Source organism: Ostrea edulis, chromosome 3, assembly GCF_947568905.1.
Source record: "Ostrea edulis chromosome 3, xbOstEdul1.1, whole genome shotgun sequence".
Taxonomy (NCBI): domain Eukaryota; kingdom Metazoa; phylum Mollusca; class Bivalvia; order Ostreida; family Ostreidae; genus Ostrea; species Ostrea edulis.
Genome location: NC_079166.1, coordinates 51,397,619 through 51,418,505, shown reverse-complemented (window position 1 = coordinate 51,418,505; position 20,887 = coordinate 51,397,619). Strand labels below are relative to the sequence as shown.

General features: G+C 34.2%; 2 protein-coding genes across 4 annotated transcripts in view; one reads left to right on the top strand and one right to left on the bottom strand.

Annotated features, from left to right (window-relative positions):
• Window positions 1-1,245: 1,245 nt before the first annotated feature.
• LOC125675663 (transcription cofactor vestigial-like protein 2) lies at window positions 1,246-12,889 on the top strand. 2 transcript variants are annotated; one of them, XM_048913452.2, is made up of 4 exons: window positions 1,246-1,801; window positions 2,138-2,438; window positions 4,688-5,089; window positions 12,500-12,889. In XM_048913452.2, the coding sequence occupies exons 1-4, from the start codon at window positions 1,784-1,786 to the stop codon at window positions 12,544-12,546; spliced, it is 768 nt and encodes a 255-aa protein (XP_048769409.1). In that variant the 5' UTR covers window positions 1,246-1,783; the 3' UTR covers window positions 12,547-12,889. The 2 variants fall into 2 exon arrangements, with proteins under 2 accessions (XP_048769409.1, XP_048769408.1); XM_048913451.2 differs by having other exon boundaries at window positions 1,386-1,606.
• A 1,560-nt stretch (window positions 12,890-14,449) lies between these two features.
• The window catches only part of LOC125675657 (HIV Tat-specific factor 1 homolog), an 81,138-nt gene continuing 74,700 nt past the window's right edge, over window positions 14,450-20,887 (bottom strand). For both annotated transcript variants that reach the window (XM_048913441.2, XM_048913442.2), the window contains exons 7-8: window positions 17,120-17,209; window positions 14,450-15,081 (exon numbers count right to left, since the gene is read on the bottom strand). In XM_048913441.2, the coding sequence (XP_048769398.2) occupies window positions 14,692-15,081; window positions 17,120-17,209 (480 nt within the window). In that variant the 3' untranslated portion in view covers window positions 14,450-14,691. The remainder of the gene's footprint in view (window positions 15,082-17,119; window positions 17,210-20,887) is intronic.

The following is a 20,887-nucleotide window of genomic DNA, read 5'->3' as shown; positions in this document are numbered from 1 at the left end:
TCTCTCTCTCATAGAAATGTTCAGTAATTTTATTTTTACATCTACAAACTTTGTTGTAAAGCTATTACATGTATAACTGTGACAAGTATGCAGAAATACATTTCATGATAACATTTGTAATTAATTGAACTTTTAGCGTTGGTCGCTCATTTCATTAATTGGTAATTTATCAGGACAGGGTCCGATAATGAAGCTGAAGTGTTAATTTGGTATGTTAATTAACGGGCAGTTATGGCATGAGGCGGATTATTGGTGAGAGTCCCGTGGGGCGAGATGTCTATCGCTGATGCGTGCTGTATGTCTCACTGTGTCTGATGTATATTAAGTGCATGTTCCACCGAATTTTGTTCATAAAATAGACTTGGTTGATATAGTATACAGTAACACCATATTCACAATGTTTTTGTGTCCACGTGTACGGAAGCTAAGAATCAGACTACATATATAGCTCGGTGCTGCTGTAGTTGAGCAACATTTACACTCTGAAGTTTGATCAGAAGTAATAAAGACTCTTGTGATATCAAATATTTATACTCTTTCCTCTGCCACATTGAACATATATATATAATCCAAATAGAAATAGTTGATATCACAGAGTCAAAATAATTAAATAAAAAAGCAGGAAAATATGCAGTTCCAAAATATATTCAAATCACTAGCGCTTTCTGGATTTTAACATCCATCCTCAGAATACCCGGTATATATATATATCCGCTACATTTCACAATAGATTAGTAAAAAACGTTATTTCTGATCTTATCGTGGTATTATGCATAGATTTTTAATGTTTCCTTTATGTGTGTGTAGAAACACCGTCTATTGTTCATTGAAACATTGTTGTTGTTTTTAGATATATTTACGCATATTGCCGATAGCAAAGATATTGCCAAATTATTTCACAAAGAAGAAAGTATTAGAATTTCAGTGTCTATTTTAAATGGATATGATTGAGTGTGAAGAATACATGTGTTCGATTCGAACTGCTGATATATTTACTGACAGTGTATTATAGTAAGGAAGAGGAAATCAATAAGTTGATAAATTTATATGGGGAAAAAATCCAATTCCATTTGATTTATATGCAACAGAATATGTTCAAATCAAATAAGTTTTAGATGTTCTATGGTCAATTCATGTACATTTATTTATTTATTTCTCATGTACATTATGTTTTGATACCGTTTCTGTTCGTTGCATTCTTTTAATTGCAGTCTTCATAAGTGGATTTAACGAACTGATATATTCCACGAATCTTATCTCTACTCTCTGATAGCGCGCGAGTAAAATCAACTGCACGAGCGTGATTGGTAGAACCAGAACTCACCACTTCCCCTTTGTTCGCTAGGGGGCGTGGTCAAGGCGCGTGGATATGACGTAGTCCTATCAGATCGTCTTTCAACTACCACGAAAGATAGCAAAACCATTCTATTACCTCCAAATACTCTAGAGAAAAAACAGGAGGAATGTCAAAAAGATGGTAAAAATCGCCTGAGAATGCCATCTCGCACGATCTACCTTTGAGCATTGCATTATGACATCCTGTGATACGATGTATCAATTCTATAACCCGTATTTCTCGCATAAAACACCGTCAAGCGATTTTGCGGTGAGTATGATATAATAAACAGGGAAAGTTTAAAATATGAATATATAAAACAAAATGACGTCTGTGTTTAAAATCGAATGGAATGGACACATGTTTATCTTTTATCCATGAAACGTGTTGGAATTTCCGGTATACATACCAGTGCAAGGAAAGCAAACATACCTGAAGGTTCTGTCGATGTTTCGGGTTAGAAAGGTATTTTCTGGACTACGAAGAAATATTCTTGCCTGTGTTTCACTACTGACTGGATGTTTGCTATTATGCTGTTATTTTGAGGGATAAAAAAAAAAATCACGCCTCTTACAATACCCATTTGAAGATAGATGTTTTTGGATATATTTACGTATATTGCCGATAGCAAAGATATTGCCAAATTATTTCACAAAGAAAGTATTAGGATTTTATTATCTATTTGAAATGGATAAACGTGTAGAATACATTCGATTCGAAGTACTATATATATATATATATATATATATATATATATATATATATATATATATATATGAATGAAATTTTTGTTGCTTTTAGAAGTTTGGTACGTCAGGCTTGGCGACAGAGCACCATCATATAGCACCCGGTGGATCCTACTCACATAGCTCAGTACCACTTTGTACAGGAAACGATAGACACGAAGATTTAGTGGGGGATCCAGAGTGCCAGCCAAAGTCCTCCCACTACCTCAACCCCAACTGTGTCCTCTTAAGCTATTTTTCCGGGGACACATCGGCCGTAGTGGATGAACACTTTACTCGGGCGCTCAGTCAACCAAGCAGCTTTAATCTGGACCGAAATTTTAGCAGTAATTCATTTACTGTTAAATCCAAAGCAGGCAAGTCCCTTTAACCAATATTTTAATTTACCATATTTATGCACGATATTTCATTTTCATAAGATTATAAATACTTTTTTGAAAAATTGTGTAATTATTTAAACAATAGATTTCTTTCATGCAAGTCGTAAATTTGAAAAAGCACTCCAAAATCTGTATAGCGGTCTCGATAAGATTACAATCTTTTCGTTGTCAGCAGAGATGTCTTCAGATGCACCAAAACATATTTAACAACTTGTTTCAGTCTTGCGGAAAATTGGTAACACATAAAACATGTAGTTAAACCCATTTAGGTGAAACTTATATCTGAAATAATTTTATACGAATCTAAAGCCCTTCCCCAAGACAGTTTACGGGAGTTACAACCTGGAACATGTTTCACACCATTGAAAGAAATATGCTCTAGAAAGTCAATATATGTTGGCTGACCGTATTTTAATTTTGTGTTAAACACATGAATTAGTAATCTTTTCCTTAGAGACTCCGTGTACTGTTTGTGCAGCTTTTCTCTACCCGACGGATGTCACTTATCTAATAAACGTTTAATTGCCAGAGATAGACCGCTGTTTTCATTCATTAACCTGAATGATGTAAATATTCTAGAATGGACAAATCAAAATACGTTTTATCAAATCGTAACATTTACTATATCATTTTCTTAGAAAATGTTGGCTCTGATATTTCTCCTCATTATTGTAAAAGGTAACAAGATTTTAAAGAAATCAGAGAAATAAATTACCGGCACTCGACAGCTGTGTCTGGTTATTTTCTGTGATTTCAAAATTAAAGAAGGCTGTACTTCACAGTTTTATTTTTGTTTGGTGGCATGATCAATCGAATATTCTAACGATCTGTCATTTAAGATGAGGAGCACCGGGGACACATAATTTACAATCGGGAGATTATCCGGAATTATTAAGATTTTGCAAGCTTGGCATCTTTTGTAGAAAAATTAACAATTCAAAATATTGTGACTTTCTGTATTGCAATAACTTTACGATAATACTACGTAAAATAAAAAAAAAAAACCAAAAAAAAAAAAAAAACCCAAAAAAAAAAACCCCCAACAAAAAACCCCCAAAAAACAAAGCAAACCCGATTATTTTTGCGTTTTCATTTTATATGTACTCTGTACTATCTATGAAATCATTATTAGAATAAAAATAAACAAACCAGTTAAAATGAGATATGACCAGCAATCAGATATTGCCTTTTTTCAGATATCTTTCTTTCATTCATTATTCATCCAAATAAATTATTTTGGAACAAATGGTTGTAGATTAACTTCAAGATTTTTCTATGAATTACCACCAATTGAAACGGTTTTTATCAGTTGTGAAATTTATGATACATAAATTTTGCAAATCGATGAGCAACAGAATTAATTCATATAAACTTCATGTATCACAATGCGTGCAATGACATGTTTATATCTACACGTAAGATGCATTCATTGCTTAATACAGAGTATTGGTAATTTGAAATGATCGACTGGGTAAGCTCAGTTTAAAGTAGTTGATAAAATTAAAGTCCATTGTATATTAAAGTAAAGTACTTGGAATTCCAAGTTGGTTTCATATCGTTTACTTGAATGCTTTCGCAATCGTATTCTGCTGCTAAGTCATTGTAACTCCAAAATATTAAATGTTCTGGAGGAATAAGACCCCCCACCCCCACCCAATAGAAAATAGTAATAAAAGAAAAAGAAAGAAAAAGCAACAACAAACAAAGAAAAACGTAAGTTACTTAACGTAACTAACAATTAAGTAAGTAACAAAGAAAAACGTAATTTACTTAACGTAACTAACAATTAAGTAAGTAACAAAGAAAAACGTAATTTACTTAACGTAACTGACAATTAAGTAAGTAACAAAGAAAAACGTAAGTTACTTAACGTAACTAACAATTAAGTAAGTAACAAAGAAAAACGTAAGTTACTTAACGTAACTAACAATTAAGTAAGTAACAAAGAAAAACGTAAGTTACTTAACGTAACTAACAATTAAGTAAGTAACAACGAAAAACGTAAGTTACTTAACGTAACTAACAATTAAGTAAGTAACAAAGAAAAACGTAAGTTACTTAACGTAACTAACAATTAAGTAACAAACCTCTGTGATATATTTCCGAATTTCGTTTCATCTTTCAAAAATTCAATGTATATACTATTTACAAAAGTCGAATATGTTCTTGTTTTGACATTAAACAATGTTAACGGAGATAATGTGAAAGATTTATTTTCTATCTAGAAAAACCTTTGATGTGCCAACGAAAGTTTCCTCCGTCATTTTGGAACAGTGCTTACAAACCCACGGCACCACAATTAGGGACCGGTACTAATTTTGACTACTCACGTGATCCCTATTTTCCTACATCCTGGTACTCACTTCAAAATAACTGGCCATACAGACTCCCATCCCACAGCCACGCCGACCTGAGTGGATCGCTTCCGTACTCCTCGTTTGATGCCCCGGGAAAGTTTGGATCCACCTACCAATCATTAATGTTTCCTGGAAGTTATGACACAAGACAATCTAAATTTGACTTTGCTAAAAATATGGAATCTCTAGCGGGAACAAGTGGGTATTATGGATTGTCCAGATTAGGAATGGATTTTTCTTCCAAAGGAAACGTGGATCCGCCTGTCAGTGGTAATACTATTACGATATTTGCATGTGTTCATAGACAATATACAGTATCTATCTTTATTTCAATATACTTTACATTTCCAATGTTTTTGCCTTTACAAATTTCAATGATATCCATTTCCTTATGAATTCGCTGTAGTTGTGAACAAAAATAATAAAACGTTTTCTTTGGTTTGTTAAACGGGATATGAAGTTCGTAAACGTTGTAGGGGGTGGGGGATGCATAACCCGTGTTATTTCAATTTTTTCTGCAATGTTTGCGACGTTTAAAAAACCCAAAGAAAGACGTTTTATCATTTATATTTTTCTGTAAAAAAAATATAAATACTTTCAAATACGTAAAATATAGATATATCCATATTATTGACCCGTAAGTTATTTAAACATAACAGCTGAAAATCACCGACTTTGACCTTGACCTATCTCCATAGTTATGATTTTCATATTCGAACAATGGTAAAAGGAGGACAAGAAGGACAGACTCTAAACTCATAAAATAAACCATTGTATGATATCCCACCTCTGGTGTGTCCAGGGGTCCGTGTTTGCCCAACTATCTATTTTGTATTGCTTGTAGGAGTTATGAGATTGATCACTGTTCGTTATCTTCACCTTGCATAGTGTTACTATTATTCAAAATTCAAATAAAAGGTAAAAAATGAACCAGAAACAATGTTCATGGAATGTTTATAATCACACGCGGACAGAAGGCCCTAAAAGCCTGATCTAATTAGATTGAAACAAAATGTGACTTCATAGTTGCAAATGACAGACAATGGATTTGAATACAAATTTAGCAGAATACACAGTGAATGTAAACATTGCGCGTTTATTTTAACGGCTGGGACGGCTTTCTCTTTTAAAAATCCACAAAGTATCCACGATGCTCTAGGCCTACAGCATTGATCAGTGTGATTATTGAGGAACATTGTCTTGGCTTAAATTTTATCCATTCTCAATGTGAATGATAGCAAGAAATATCATGATTTATATATATATATCTATACTTATGAATTAACAAATTTTGCCAGTAAACTGCGAAACGCTTGCTCCATAGTTACTGCTTGCACCTTTAATATTGTTTCACATGTGAGGTTAAATCCGCTATAATAGAATCTTACTTGATTAGTAAATGTTGTAAAATTAATTAAAAAACTTTCGTTTTCGATAAACTACCCTGAATGGCAAAAATGAGAGTACAGTGGCGGACACGCTTTGGCAGATCTAAGCCAGTTTTCTTCTTTCTTTTTAATGACAACTTAAGATAATACGATATGAAGTAAATCCGCTGTTTATCGATGCTTGATTTTGATCTTGCAGATGAAATAAGTTGATAATTGTTGAATAAGTAAAGTATGCCTTTTAATTTCTCCAATCCGTGATTTTGGTCTTGAATCAGCCTTATGGAAATTTCCAGAACGAAGCGCCAAGAACGAGGCAAGATTACTATAGACGCAAGCAATCTCACATTCTCGGGCCTCTCCGGCAAGCCAAGAAGTTGCGATTGGTTTACAACAAATTGTGTAGGTGTTCAGTGTTGGTTATACTTATATCAGTTTTGACTACTGGTCTAAGCCCATATTTATCTTTTTATGAAGATACTTATATACATCTCATTCACCCCCACCCCCCTTTCCCGAACCAACGATCTTGCACATCGATAAATTTCATCCGATATTTTCGATGTTTTTAAAATTTCCCGTGATTATAGAAATCACTGTTACGACTTTTGTAATAATTTATCAACAGTTACTAATATGTACAAACACAATTTTTTAAAATTTTGATTGAACATGTTTTGTGATGACACAGATCTTGAAAGTAAGTAATAAGTCGAAAACTGTCCAATATGTCAGATATCGAATGGTCCGGCCTTGTTCTGGGAAGTTTGCGCCTTATAACTTAAACACACACACACACACACACACACACACACACACACACACACACACACACACACACACATATATATATATATATTAAAATTGCACAAAATGTCCATAGTATAGGTATTAAGTAGAAAAAATATTTCCAACGATGAAAGTACACATGTTCGACATTTAATTAATTATTCGTGACGTCACGGCATGACGGTCAGGCCTTCGAGGGAATGTTCAAAATATTGTTGAAGTATGTCCGTTGTAGGAATGTTGCGAGGGACTTGAAAAGAATATTGATTGATTGAATATTGTTTAATGTCCCTTTCGAGAATATTTCACTCATATGGAGACGTCACCACTGCCGGTGAAGGGCTGCAAAATTTAAGCCTATGTCCGGCGCTTATGGCCATTGAGCGGGGAGGGATCTTTATCGTGCCACACCTGCTTACGACATGCAAGGGGTACTGAGGATCTATTCTAACCCGGATCCCAAGGGATGACTTGAAAAGGAAAGTTACTTTTGAGCTTAACCGTGCCGGAGAATAGGTTTGTTTCCACGAATTTAATAAAATCGGACCCAAATCTAAGAGGGGGTCAAAATGTTGTTGCACATTAGGCTAAAGCTTTACTAAACGTTTTTGTGTTTCTTTTTTTTTTAACCTATACTTTACCGATCATTGTGAAAAGAATCTTTCTATCTATCTATTACAATTATTGTGCTGGAACAAGGAATGGGAATGCACTCAAGTTTTCATAACTCGCATTAATGAAATTGTCTGCGCCCAACCATTTTGATTAAAATATGTTAAAAGTAATTATTCAATTCAAGTTCTATCTCAACATCATTATATGTATTATTACAATACGTTATATTCATTACATGCACCTCATAGACAATGTAATCGATAATTCATTCTAGTCGTTTTAAAATCACTATCTCATGGGCAATTCAATCGATTGCTCATTCTAGCAGTTATATCATGATAATTTGATCGATTGCTCATTCTAGTAGGTATATCTCACGGACAATTCAACGATAACTCATTCTAGTCGTTATATCTCACGGACAATTCAACGATAACTCATTCTAGTCGTTATATCTCACGGACAATTCAATCGATTGCTCATTCTAGCAGTTATATCGTGATAATTTGATCGATTGCTCATTCTAGCAGTTTTAAAATTACTATGAATTGACGCTAGATGGCATGCAAAAACGACGGACTTATCTGAATTAACTCTAGATGGTGCGCGAGTCTATGTACGTAATCATTTTATGTGAACATAGTTTGAAACGTGATTTCCGCAAAATTGCCAATCCTGTCGACCTCTCAGAACGCCAACATATCAGATGCTGCAAAACTTTTCTGCCTTGAACAGAATTGCAATATGAATGTGTTTAGTTGTTGTTTTTCAATCCCCTTGTTTCATTCCAATACAATCTAAATTCTAAAATTACATCTATGGTGTGCTTTTTATTAGTCAAAAGAGTGAAAAACCTTGACGAAAAAACTCCACAAAGATATTTTATTTTAATTTGGTAAAAATGATCTAAATCTAAACATTCGGCAAAAAATGTTTACTTGTGTGTGTTTGTTGGGGGACGCTTTTGCCCCCGGAGTCCGAGGACAACATTTTAAAAGGGATGAAACATTAAAAAGCTCAATATCGTCTACCCTATGCCTAATAATGATAAATGTTAATTGCACGTGTTGGTGTATGGCCTTGGCCTAGTGTGCATGCTGCGGCTGTTGATTCTGCAAGGATGCTTGTCTGCTGGTTTCCTGTAGGCCTAACCATGCTGCTGTTACTGGTCCCTTGGTTAGGCCTACTTTCCTGTAGTTACGACATCGCAGCTTACAAAAGTTTTGCAGCTTCTGATATATTGGCGTTCTGAGAGTCTGGCAATTTCGCGGGAATTACGTTTCAAACGTTGTATACAAATAACGATCACGTAGATAGACTCGCGCGCGATCTAGCGTTAATTCAGATAATGTATGTCTTTTTTCAATCTAATTAGAATCAGATCCCAAGATACGCTCACAATCGCTACAATACGCAGAGTATACGGCGCGGATCTAAGAAATCTTATTTTAATTAGATTGGTCTGTTTTGCACGCCATCTAGCGTTATCGTTGGTTTTGCAACGGAGTCTGTTGATTTTATTCTAAGCTGGTTTGTTTTGTATTTGAGTATGTTTTGAGAATTAATTGTTCGTTTTGCATTAACTTTTCCCCCCCTTTCCGCCGCCCATATCATGGACAATTCAATCGACAGCGCATTCTAGTATAGTTATATCCCAATATATCATGAGAATTTAATCGATTGTAAATTATAGTCGTTTTGAAATGAAGTACTACCTCAAATTAGTAATTATATCTTACGGACAATTCAATCGATAGCTCATTCTAGTCGTTATATCTCACGGACAATTCAATCGATAGCTCATTCTAGTCGTTATATCTCACGGACAATTCAATCGATACCTCATTCTAGTCGTTATATCTCACGGACAATTCAATCAATACCTCATTCTAGTAGCTATATTTCACGGACACAGGGCCGTAAATTAACCTTCAATTTGGAGGAGGCAGGAAATTAGGCGGGGGTCTGGGGGCCGCCCAGGCCCCCAGACGCTGAGCACATTTTGTGCACACTGAACACGTTTCGTGCAAAATCCTTGATTCTAGGGCCTTCTAAGATGTTACTTGACTAACTCATTCTAAAAGAAAGACTTGGAATGCTTTTTAAGGGAGGTATCATGTTCTTAGTTATTGGAAACAACATAAATTCTAATGAACTTTAAATTTTAATTTTTTTTGGCTCAAAAGTTGGAGGAGGCAGCTGCCTCCTCCGCCTCCATGTAATTTACGGCCCTGGGACAATTCATCCCGTGGGGATCCGGGTTAGAATAGGTCCTCAGTACCCCTTTGCTTGTCGTAAAAGGCGACTATATGGGGCGGTCCTTCGGATGAGACCGCAAAAACCGAGGCCCCGTGTCACAGCAGGTGTGACACAATAAAGATCCCTCCCTGCTCAATTGCCATAAGTGCCGAGCATAGGCCTAAATTTTGCAGTCCTTCACCGGCATTGGTGACGTCTCCATATAAGTGAAATATTCTCGGGAGAGACGTAAAATAATATCCAATCAATAGCTCATTCTAGTAGCTATATCTCACGGACAATTCAATCAATAGCTAATTCTAGTCGTTATATCTCACGGACAATTCAATCAATACCTCATTCTAGTCGTTATATCTCACGGACAATTCAATGGATAGCTCATTCTAATCGTTATATCTCACGGACAATTCAATCGATAGCTCATTCTAGTCGTTATATCTCACGGACAATTCAATCAATAGCTCATTCTAGTAGCTATATCTCACGGACAATTCAATCAATACCTCATTCTAGTAGTTATATCTAAATTTTTATTCTGCATTTTAGTCAGTCATTTGTTTAAAGGCATATAGTCATTCCCGATTTATCTTCGTTAACGTAAACAAAAGTGTATCAAACGCAAAAACATTGGAAAATGTATATATATTGATAATTAAATGTTATACATAATGGACAAATTTATCTATAACTCATATTGGAAATTAAATATTACCTCATATAATTTCAATATAAATGTACTTACAAATCATATCAATAGTTAAATATTATCTCAAGGGATAGCTGATACTTGTAGTTAAATTCATATCAGAGCAATTCATATAGTGGTCTCATTTTACTCCTCTACCGGGAACTTAATAATCATTATATATGGTTTAGAACGTGGATACGTGAATTTTAAGAAATCTGGATTTATTTTATATATATATATAGTTAGTTTCTTGCTTTCCGATTGTTTGTTTTTGTTTTGGTAAGGTCAAGGGTCCAAGACCTGAAGGAAAGTATCATCTTAGGATATTTAAGAAATTAATTTCATTTTTGAAAATACATGAGGAAATGAACTGCGACGCTTCGCTCCAGCCTACTTTATGAAGCGCGTTATCCTAGTGCTTCGTGAAAAAGTCTGCCAGCGTGAAGCACTGTAGTTCACACCCTCATGTATTTTCAAGATCAAAATTCATCTTTTATATTACATTCTACTTTCATTTCTGTCGGAATTCTCAGCCTTTATAAGATACTCACTATATATATTTATCAAGATTCATACGCGTATTGTTTACAACTGTGAACAGCAGCGCACTAATAAGGAAATGTAAAGATAGCAAAGGCAAAAACTATATGCAATTGTATTATTTTATTTGAAGGATAGAAAAGGAATATTAACTCTCCCCGCACAATTATCTATCACTCACAGTATAAATCATATAAAATAATACTCGAGTTTCATAGATGAAGAATATTGTAGAAAGGAAATTACTTGGTTGCTATTAGGTGTCACTAGTCTATGTAATTGAAAATTTCGCTACACTCCATCACGCCTTTAATTAACGGCACATTTCTTTCCTTGTAAACCGACTTTGTTTCGAAATGTTCATTGTACTATGATTTAAAATTGAATGTACCTTGATTGTAATAATCTAAATCATAAAGGATATGATGTTATAGGTCCTTTTCGGTGTTTTCACCATCTTAATACAGTCGTCATCAACACACACATGTATATTGGATAAATGCATTTAAAGAACGAATGGGTATCTAATAAAATTATATATATTGTATTATTTGCATATTGTTTACCGTTCCTCTCGAGAATCTTTCACTCATATGGAGACGTCACCATTGCCGGTGAAGAACTGGAAAAATTAGGCCCATGCTCGACGCTTAAGCCATTGAGCAGGGAGGGATCTTTATCGTGTCACACCTGCTGCAACACGGGACCTCAATTTTTGCGGTCTCACCCGACAAGCGAGGGGTACTAAGAACCTACCCGGATCCCCACGGATATATATATATATATATATATATATATATATATATCCCCTTCCTTTTGTTTAACGATATATTTTATACACAACCTTTTTTAAAAACTCGGTTTTCTAACTTCATATATATATATATATATATATATATATATATATATATATATATATGAAGTTAGAAAACCAAGTTTAAAAAAAAAAGTTTTTGTATAAAATCTATCGTTAAGCAAAAGGAAGGAATTCTACAATACCATAGAACGAATATATTTCCTTATTTTCTGCACTTAAAATTTCATACAAAGGAGGGATTTATTTTAGTTAGAATGCACAGAAATATATAATCTAAATGTATTGCAAAATGTTGTCCATTACCCTTAAATGTGTATTGTTTACTCTCTTTATAAGTATCTTAGTAATGAACATCTGTTTACCCAGGTTTAGGCTACCGTCTTGTACAACTACATGTGGGGGAATTTCGGAAGACATTGCTCGAGAGTTCAATTTCAATATTCGTTCTCCCTGTATTTTTCTTTTGTTATAATTTTACAATTGTTACAATTTTTAATCACACAATATCACTTACAATGTCCTAAGGTCTGTATAACTATATATAATATATATGCAAGCTACAACACGAAATACGTGTCTTACAGGGCTGGAATACCAACTACAGACGGCCAGACGCGAGTTGTGTTGGTGACATACTAAGGCGGCTCCAGAAAACAGAGATATCCAGGAAGTGATCAATGAGAACAAATTGACGTGCATATCCCCACGTCTAAAATTTATACCATTATCAATGAGCACGATAAATTCGTTGAAGTTTTCAGTTTTGATTAATGTATTAGGCAGAATCGGACATCTCACACCGGTGGCTGGTCATTGGGTGCTCACGTATATTCACATTATGTCTCTTAGAGGTTTATCATTCATATTCTTCAATAGTATTCATTGTCATTTTATCTTGCATACTTATTTACAAAGATTGTACAATCTGCTACAAGTTGTTACAATGTACATTAAACTGTAATATGCGTGAAAAATCTGTACTTCTTTCCGTCTATCCAAACTAATTCAGATATGTTTCAAGTATTCTAGAGTGTGTAAAAAAAAACCCCAAAAGAAACATTTGAGATGGGTAGCAGTGCATTGTAGCTGTTTAGGTGAAGAAAATCAACGATTGTTGTAAAATTGGAGAAGTTAAGCGTCAGCACTCCACACGTGATAAAACAAGCCGTCTAATACACACTAATACAAACACAAACAAAATTTGGTAACTGGATTATGGGGAAGTTTTCTCCATTCCTGCAGCTGTCCCTGCTCTAACGCCATCGTTCATCTGGATGAGCGGTAGCTTGACTTGTCTCTAATTATCTATAACGTTTACGGTTACCAATAGTGTGGGCAAAGATAATTAGAACGAGATCCTTATCCTACTTGTTTGGGTTTTCTTGGCGTAATTTGTCAAAACCATTGGTATTGCCAACAGATTTTTCGACAAAAAATGTTATTAATCAAATTGCAGTCAACATAGGTAATCCTGTAGATTATGGTGTGATAACATGACACGGTCTTTGTTGTTTTGGATGAAATATCAGACTGGAACTTATTTCTCCACTTTTTAAGAAAGATTTCAAAACAAGAGGTGGCATTTGTAGAGGATATAATGGGAAAAAATTGTAGTTTTGTTAACTTATTATGTATAGGATACAGTGATTTCATGCTTCGATTCTCAGTATTTCCAGCGTGTATTTTAATTCCATTATCATCTTATCATGTATATGATTGATTGTATATTGTCTAACGTCCCTCTCGAGAATTTTTCACTCATATGGAGACGTCTCTTATTATGTATAAAATATACATATCTCTTCACTTCAGCAAAATCTAAACTAAATTCTGATATTCAATTAGATTTTAACTGAATTTAGTAATATAATTTGAAATCCGTTCCCTGCAAGATAAAGCATTTTTTTTCGGAGGAAAACCATCTTTTCCACGGTCCCTCGTTTTCCTGGTAAACAAGATCGTTCCACGAAAAATGCGTAATGCATAACAGCACGGAAAGAATACAGAAACGTTTGAATGAATTATCATGTGTATGCTTTGTTATAGACACATCATAATACAATCTGTCATAGAATGGACGTTGACACAACAATTTCGGTGGAATGTCAAGAGAAATACAGATCAAGTGCTTCTCCCTGTAGGATGCCTCTGTATCACTGTAATCATCTCCGATAAGTCCCGTACTTCACACCACGACGAGGAGGTAAAAATAATACAGTTAGCTTTCCAACACGAAGTATCTAATACACTACATATGTCATTGATAAATGCAAGATTGGCTGCCGTGATTGACAGCCCAGAGCTACTTTATTTTTTCCCCCGTTTTGTCCGAACTGATGAATGGCATATGTGCAACAGAAATAACTACCCAACATCTACGAAATGTCACTCGTAATACAAACCCCTCATCCGAAAAATTCTCTCTAATGAATTTGTCTATCTGAAACACTTTAAGTGCCAAGTGGGGGTGGATGGGTGGATGTCTCCTGGAAACCCCATTGCATCCTTTTTAAAAAATTACTTTAAGCTGAACCTTACATATATTTTAAGTTTATAATTAAGATCAAAACAGGGTAGTTAAAAATATTGATGATCAATTATACAAAAAAATTACCCAAAAGTCGCATTCAAATAAATATCTATACAATGTGTATCTACCAGATTTACATGTACGTAAATAGAGTTCAATTTTGAAATGTATTGCATAAGCACAACTTTATAGGCCTCTCCTGAGAGTTTATGATCCAAAGTCTTACGATAAGATATTTCAAGGTAATCATTGACCCCCCTGTGCCCCAGATGTTGTGTCGTCTGCCGTTGTTGTCTGATCCTCGCTATGAAATGCAGTAGCAGTGGACACTCCAGTCTCCGTCTCCGTTTTACACACACTTGCTGCTCCAGTGGCCTCAGCAGAGGAAGGAATTGTGGTCAACCTGTCAAGACCGTCCTTTCCCTTCTCTTTATCACTCTCCAAGTACTGCTCCCATTTGCTCAGACGTTCATTTCGCTCTGCTTCTGACTCCTGTATTTCATATTTAGTCTTTCCGTCCCAATACTCCGCCGAGATTTGACGTTTGGCAAACCAACGGCCATTCATCGCTGCGATACAAGAATCTGCCTGCTCTGGTTCCTTGAATGACACCAACATCACACCTTCTGGGTGGTTCTAACAAAATCAGTGAAAAAAATGTGAGAAAATAGCAAATATTTTAATTGTGAATATTGGGGAATTGTTATACTTAAACTTTTGTAATGTTGTCATAAAGTAATATAAACTTTTGTAATGTTGTGATAAAGTAATATAAACTTTTGTAATGTTGTGATAAAGTAATAGGAATTTTTTTTTTATCACAGGCTTGAGTTTTACTAAACTTCTTACATGTAGGTTTAACATTTCATCGTAAATTTAAACTTACGATAAAATATACATGTTATTAAACTTCTTAACGTATGGGGGAAAAAATCATCGTAACTTTACGACAGTCCATGGGTTATCCTAAGTTAAGATAATATTTTCCTGAATTTTTTCCTTTCATCTAAATAAAATGACTGTACTCATGCTGTTCCGGGACATTGAGAGAAAATGAAGACAAACCTCCTCCTCGTCATCGAAGTTTTAACTACCTAGGAACACATTTAATGTAGTAAAACAGAAGAATGTATCTAAGTTAGAACTTATGAAATCATTAAGTCAGAATTCTTTTTTCGTAAGATAAGAAGTTTCGTAACACTTGCGCCTGGACAATTGCAAAGTTGGGTTGTATAACTCCCACTCCATCCCCGCCCCATACTCTCATTCGATTCTCTGTGCATGCAGGTCTTTCAGGTTCTAACTTTTAAAAAAGTTGGGATTGAGTTTACAAGGACGTCGATATTGGGGCGGTAATTACCCTCCCGATAATTTGACCAATTATCAAAACTCCACCTATGAATTTTGCTTACTCCGTCGTGAACGATCAAAATCGATCTCTTTGATCAATATGGAAAATCGATTGGATTGAAAATATTAAAAATATTTTTAACTCTTGTGGACTTTCTAACATTAGGTTTTATCAAACCCCATGTAATGCAAGGTGGTTAAAGACTAAAGTGAAAGTAACATTAATTGATCATTTCAAACGAAATTGGCACTCTACACTTCAAATTTCACCAAAAGCATTACAAAACTACAGAATTTATAAAGAAGAACTGATATTTGAAAATTATCTTAATTCATTATCAAAAACTGATGCGATTACATTTTGTAGATTTCGAACATGCAATCACCATCTATCGATTGAAAATGGGGGTTGGATTAACATACCAAGAGAGGATAGAATATGTACATACTGTAATTTACAAGAGATTGGAGATGAATTTCATTATGTACTCAACTGTGATGCAATACAAGAACAAAGAATGAAATTTTTATCACATAAACAAATAAAAATTTAAAAATATCTCTAATTTTAAACAAATTATGTCTAACAATAAATACTGGGTTTTTTTTTGTTTTTTTTTTTTTTTTTTTTAGAAAACTGTACTCTCATTAAGGAAATAAATAAAATGTGCTCTTCTACCTAGAATGCCCATACTTCACATTAATAATAACACGTTTTTTTTTCTAACTTGATAAATACTTTATTACACGCATGTATTATTTACTAAATGTGTATGTAACAGCTTTTTGTCTTTATATCTCTGTATACCATTACATAATGGTGATGAGATCCAATAAATTGAAATATGGGCCTGTGAAATACCCGTGATCGCACTGACCATCATCACCTGTACGGAGCACTATTAAATTCAAGATACTACAAACATATATATTTCAAAGTAAAATTATCAAAACTCTCCTATTCATAGAAAAAAGTTGTTTCGAATTAATAAATGATCAATTAAGTGCAAGAATGCAGGATGTTGCTCCAGTATTAGAGAGTTTCAGAAGAGGAGATCCCCACCATCCCTGACCATGCAACTCCAACCCCGGGAAATTCACTGTTGACATTATACACAATGTAGAGTTGTAACAAATGTATTCCTGGTGTTGATCTGATGTTTACGTGTTCATTAACGAAAATATTAGGTCATTTTAGATCCCTTTAATAACATCTCTTATGATTCAATTTTTATTTACTTTTTTACTTGGCATGGGGAGCATCATAAAAATTCACAGCCTTAATTCATGATGTTTTGCAAGCCTCCGGTTTCATCAAACTTACATCATAGATTTTGACATTTTTCACTTCCCCAAACTTGGAGCTTTCCTGTCGGACGTCGTCACGGAGTTCATTAATCAGCATCGGGTCTTCCTGAAATAAAAGCGCAATATACAGGGAATGTCAATATCATTTCATCATAATCAATTTTTTCATATTAAGTGGTTTCATCATTTCGGTGTATGAAGTCAAGTCATAACCATTCCATCATATTCTAGATAATGTCGCAATTATTTCGACATTTACAGAGTTGTAACTGAGGGGCATATTGGTAACTGCATATACATAGTAAAATGCGATACTCCTCTAAGTCCATTATATGTATGTACAGAATTTTCGAGAAATATCTTTAGAGTAAAAAGAGTACTACATAAATTCAAGGATACATTTATGAAATTTCAGACATTAATCCTGTACAGGTTGGCAGATGGAATAGAAGTGGTTGAAATGATTACACTTGTGAAATAATTAGTGCAACTTTGATCAAACTGGGTATGAGTATATACAATGCATACGTAAGGATTTCATTTCAGTTGAAAATGTTTTTGATCATGCTTTGAAATTTTATGGTCTCATGTCCTCAAGTGATCTTGAAAAAAAAACCAAACAACAACCAACCATGCATATAAATTGCAAAACTTATTTTCTTAATGATTATATTTCATTTTAATATTGGATCACTTGTGTATTTATTTGTATTACATTTACATTTCTTATGTTTTCAACTTTGATATCTTACCAACTGTACTGATGGCTATTTCCTCATGAATGCAATGCAGATGTGAACAATGTGCTTATGAATCTTGATAAATATAGTACATCTATCTTTAACAGCTGAAAATTTCGATAGAAAAATAAAAATAAAAACTAAATTTTAGGTTTGAAAATACAAGACGTTAACGCTTCACGCCGGCATACTTTCATGAAGCGCTAATAATATTTCTTAAATATATGTATGTAATGATATTTACAATGAACTTGTTCTTATGATAAATGTATGCACCCAGTCACGTGGTGTATGTACGCGCATCAATAAAATAATTAAATTACATCTTTTGAGCATCAGCGTAATTTGTTCTTAAGCAACTTGGGTCGGCAATACATTGAATTTTGGGTAAAGACACATGTTTAAATAGCACGTCGTCATTCCGGGAATGTGCTTAGGACATTTCTGGGATGTCGACGTCTAACGTTATACGGCTTGCAAGGGAGTTTAGAATTCCGCAATGATGGTTTTATTACATAAATACACTTTGCAAAAAGCTGTGATAACTTTAATACTAACAAAGAAAATAGAAAGTGACTGCTAGCGACATAACTGTAATACTTGCTGCATGATTATGTATGTTTTTGCCTTTGCTGTCTGTTGTTTTGACATGGACTTTGAATGAAAACATTATGTATATTAAACTTGGTCCTAAATCTAATTTAGCCGTCATAATTAAGAGACGACATTATTTTCTGAGTTGATACAAACATGTTTTAGCATATAACCATTTCAAGGTCATTGAATGCACCTTTATTCTCATAGACTCTGCCGAGACTTTCACTCTGTTACACCACAAATCGTCGATGGGCGACGATTTGGGACGGGCGACGATTTGGGTTGTAACACACTCCTCTGTGTTAACAGCTACTATTGTACATGTACGGGAGTTGTCCTGGAAAACTACACTTTCCGTGTCATCAGCTATCTCGTACTTGAAGCAGAAAATCAGATATTCCGATCCTCACAAAGACTGATTTAATTGAAATGTTTACAGACTAGGCTTAAAATTACATAAATAACAAAACCAATTGCATAAATTACTTGTTTTGAAAAATATATACCCGTACAATATACAAAACTACTTATAATTTCAGCAGTAAATTTTGAGTTCACGATGCAATGAAATCACAAACACTTGAATCTCCCGTCATTTTCTTTGAAATGATAAAAACATTGCAGATTTTCCGTACCTGTATTAAAGTTTGTAGTTAGGTTACATACAGAGCGAAGGGAATTAAAGTTTGTAGTTATATATAGAGCGAAGGGAATTAAAGTGTGTAGTTATACACAGAGTGATGGGATTTAAAGTGTGTAGTTATATACAGAGTGATGGAAATTAAAGTATGTAGTTATATACAGAGTGAAGGGAATTAAAGTTTGTAGTTATATACAGAGTGAAGGGAATTAAAGTGTGTAGTTATATATAAAGTGAAGGGAATTAAAGTTTGTAGTTATATACAGAGTGATGGGAATTAAAGTTTGTAGTTATATACAGAGTGAAGGGAATTAAAGTTTGTAGTTATATATAGAGTGAAGGGAATTAAAGTGTGTAGTTATATACAGAATGAAGGGAATTAAAGTGTGTAGTTATATACAGAGTGAAGGGAATTAAAGTGTGTAGTTATATACAGAGTGAAGGGAATTAAAGTATGTAGTTATATATAGAGTGAAGGGAATTAAAGTGTGTAGTTATATACAGAATGAAGGGAATTAAAGTGTGTAGTTATATACAGAGTGATGGGAATTAAAGTTTGTAGTTATATACAGAGTGAAGGGAATTAAAGTGTGTAGTTATATACAGAGTGAAGGGAATTAAAGTGTGTAGTTATATACAGAGTGATGGGAATTAAAGTTTGTAGTTATATACAGAGTGAAGGGAATTAAAGTGTGTAGTTATATACAGAATGAAGGGAATTAAAGTGTGTAGTTATATACAGAGTGAAGGGAATTAAAGTTTGTAGTTATATACAGAGTGAAGGGAATTAAAGTGTGTAGTTATATACAGAGTGAAGGGAATTAAAGTGTGTAGTTATATATAGAGTGAAGGGAATTAAAGTGTGTAGTTATATACAGAGTGAAGGGAATTAAAGTGTGTTGTTAAATACAGAGTGAAGGGAATTAAAGTATGTAGTTATATATAGAGTGAAGGGAATTAAAGTTTGTAGTTATATACAGAATGAAGAGAATTAAAGTGTGTAGTTATATACTGAGTGAAGGGAATTAAAGTGTGTAGTTATATACAGAGTGAAGGGAAGTAAAGTATGTAGTTATATATAGAGTGAAGGGAATTAAAGTGTGTAGTTATATACAGAGTGAAGGGAATTAAAGTGTGTTGTTAAATACAGAGTGAAGGGAATTAAAGTATGTAGTTATATATAGAGTGAAGGGAATTAAAGTTTGTAGTTATATATAGAGTGAAGGGAATTAAAGTGTGTAGTTATATACTGAGTGAAGGGAATTAAAGTGTGTAGTTATATACAGAGTGAAGGGAATTAAAGTGTGTAGTTATATACAGAGTGAAGGGAATTAAAGTGTGTAGTTATATATAGAGTGAAGGGATTTCTAGTCAACTCGTACCCCATAGGTCAACTCGTACCCAAAAGGCAAAAGTCATCTCGTACCCAGGAATCTTCCCATAATGCAATATATGTATGCGCATATAAGTGATATATGGATTAGGTACGAGTTGTCAACAACTGAAGAGGAGGAGTCAACTCGTAACCAGATTCTTGGGTATGAGTTGACTTTTACTTTTTGGGTACGAGTTGACCTATTGGGTACGAGTTGACCTGGGTACGAGTCGGTCAGGGTACGAGTTGACTTGACTCCAGTGAGGGGAATTAAAGTGTGTAGTTACATACAGAGTGAAGGGATTTAAAGTGTGTAGTTATATACAGAGTGAAGGGAATTAAAGTTTGTAGTTATATATAGAGTGAAGGGAATTAAAGGTTGTAGTTATATACAGAGTGATGGGAATTAAAGTGTGTAGTTATATACAGAGA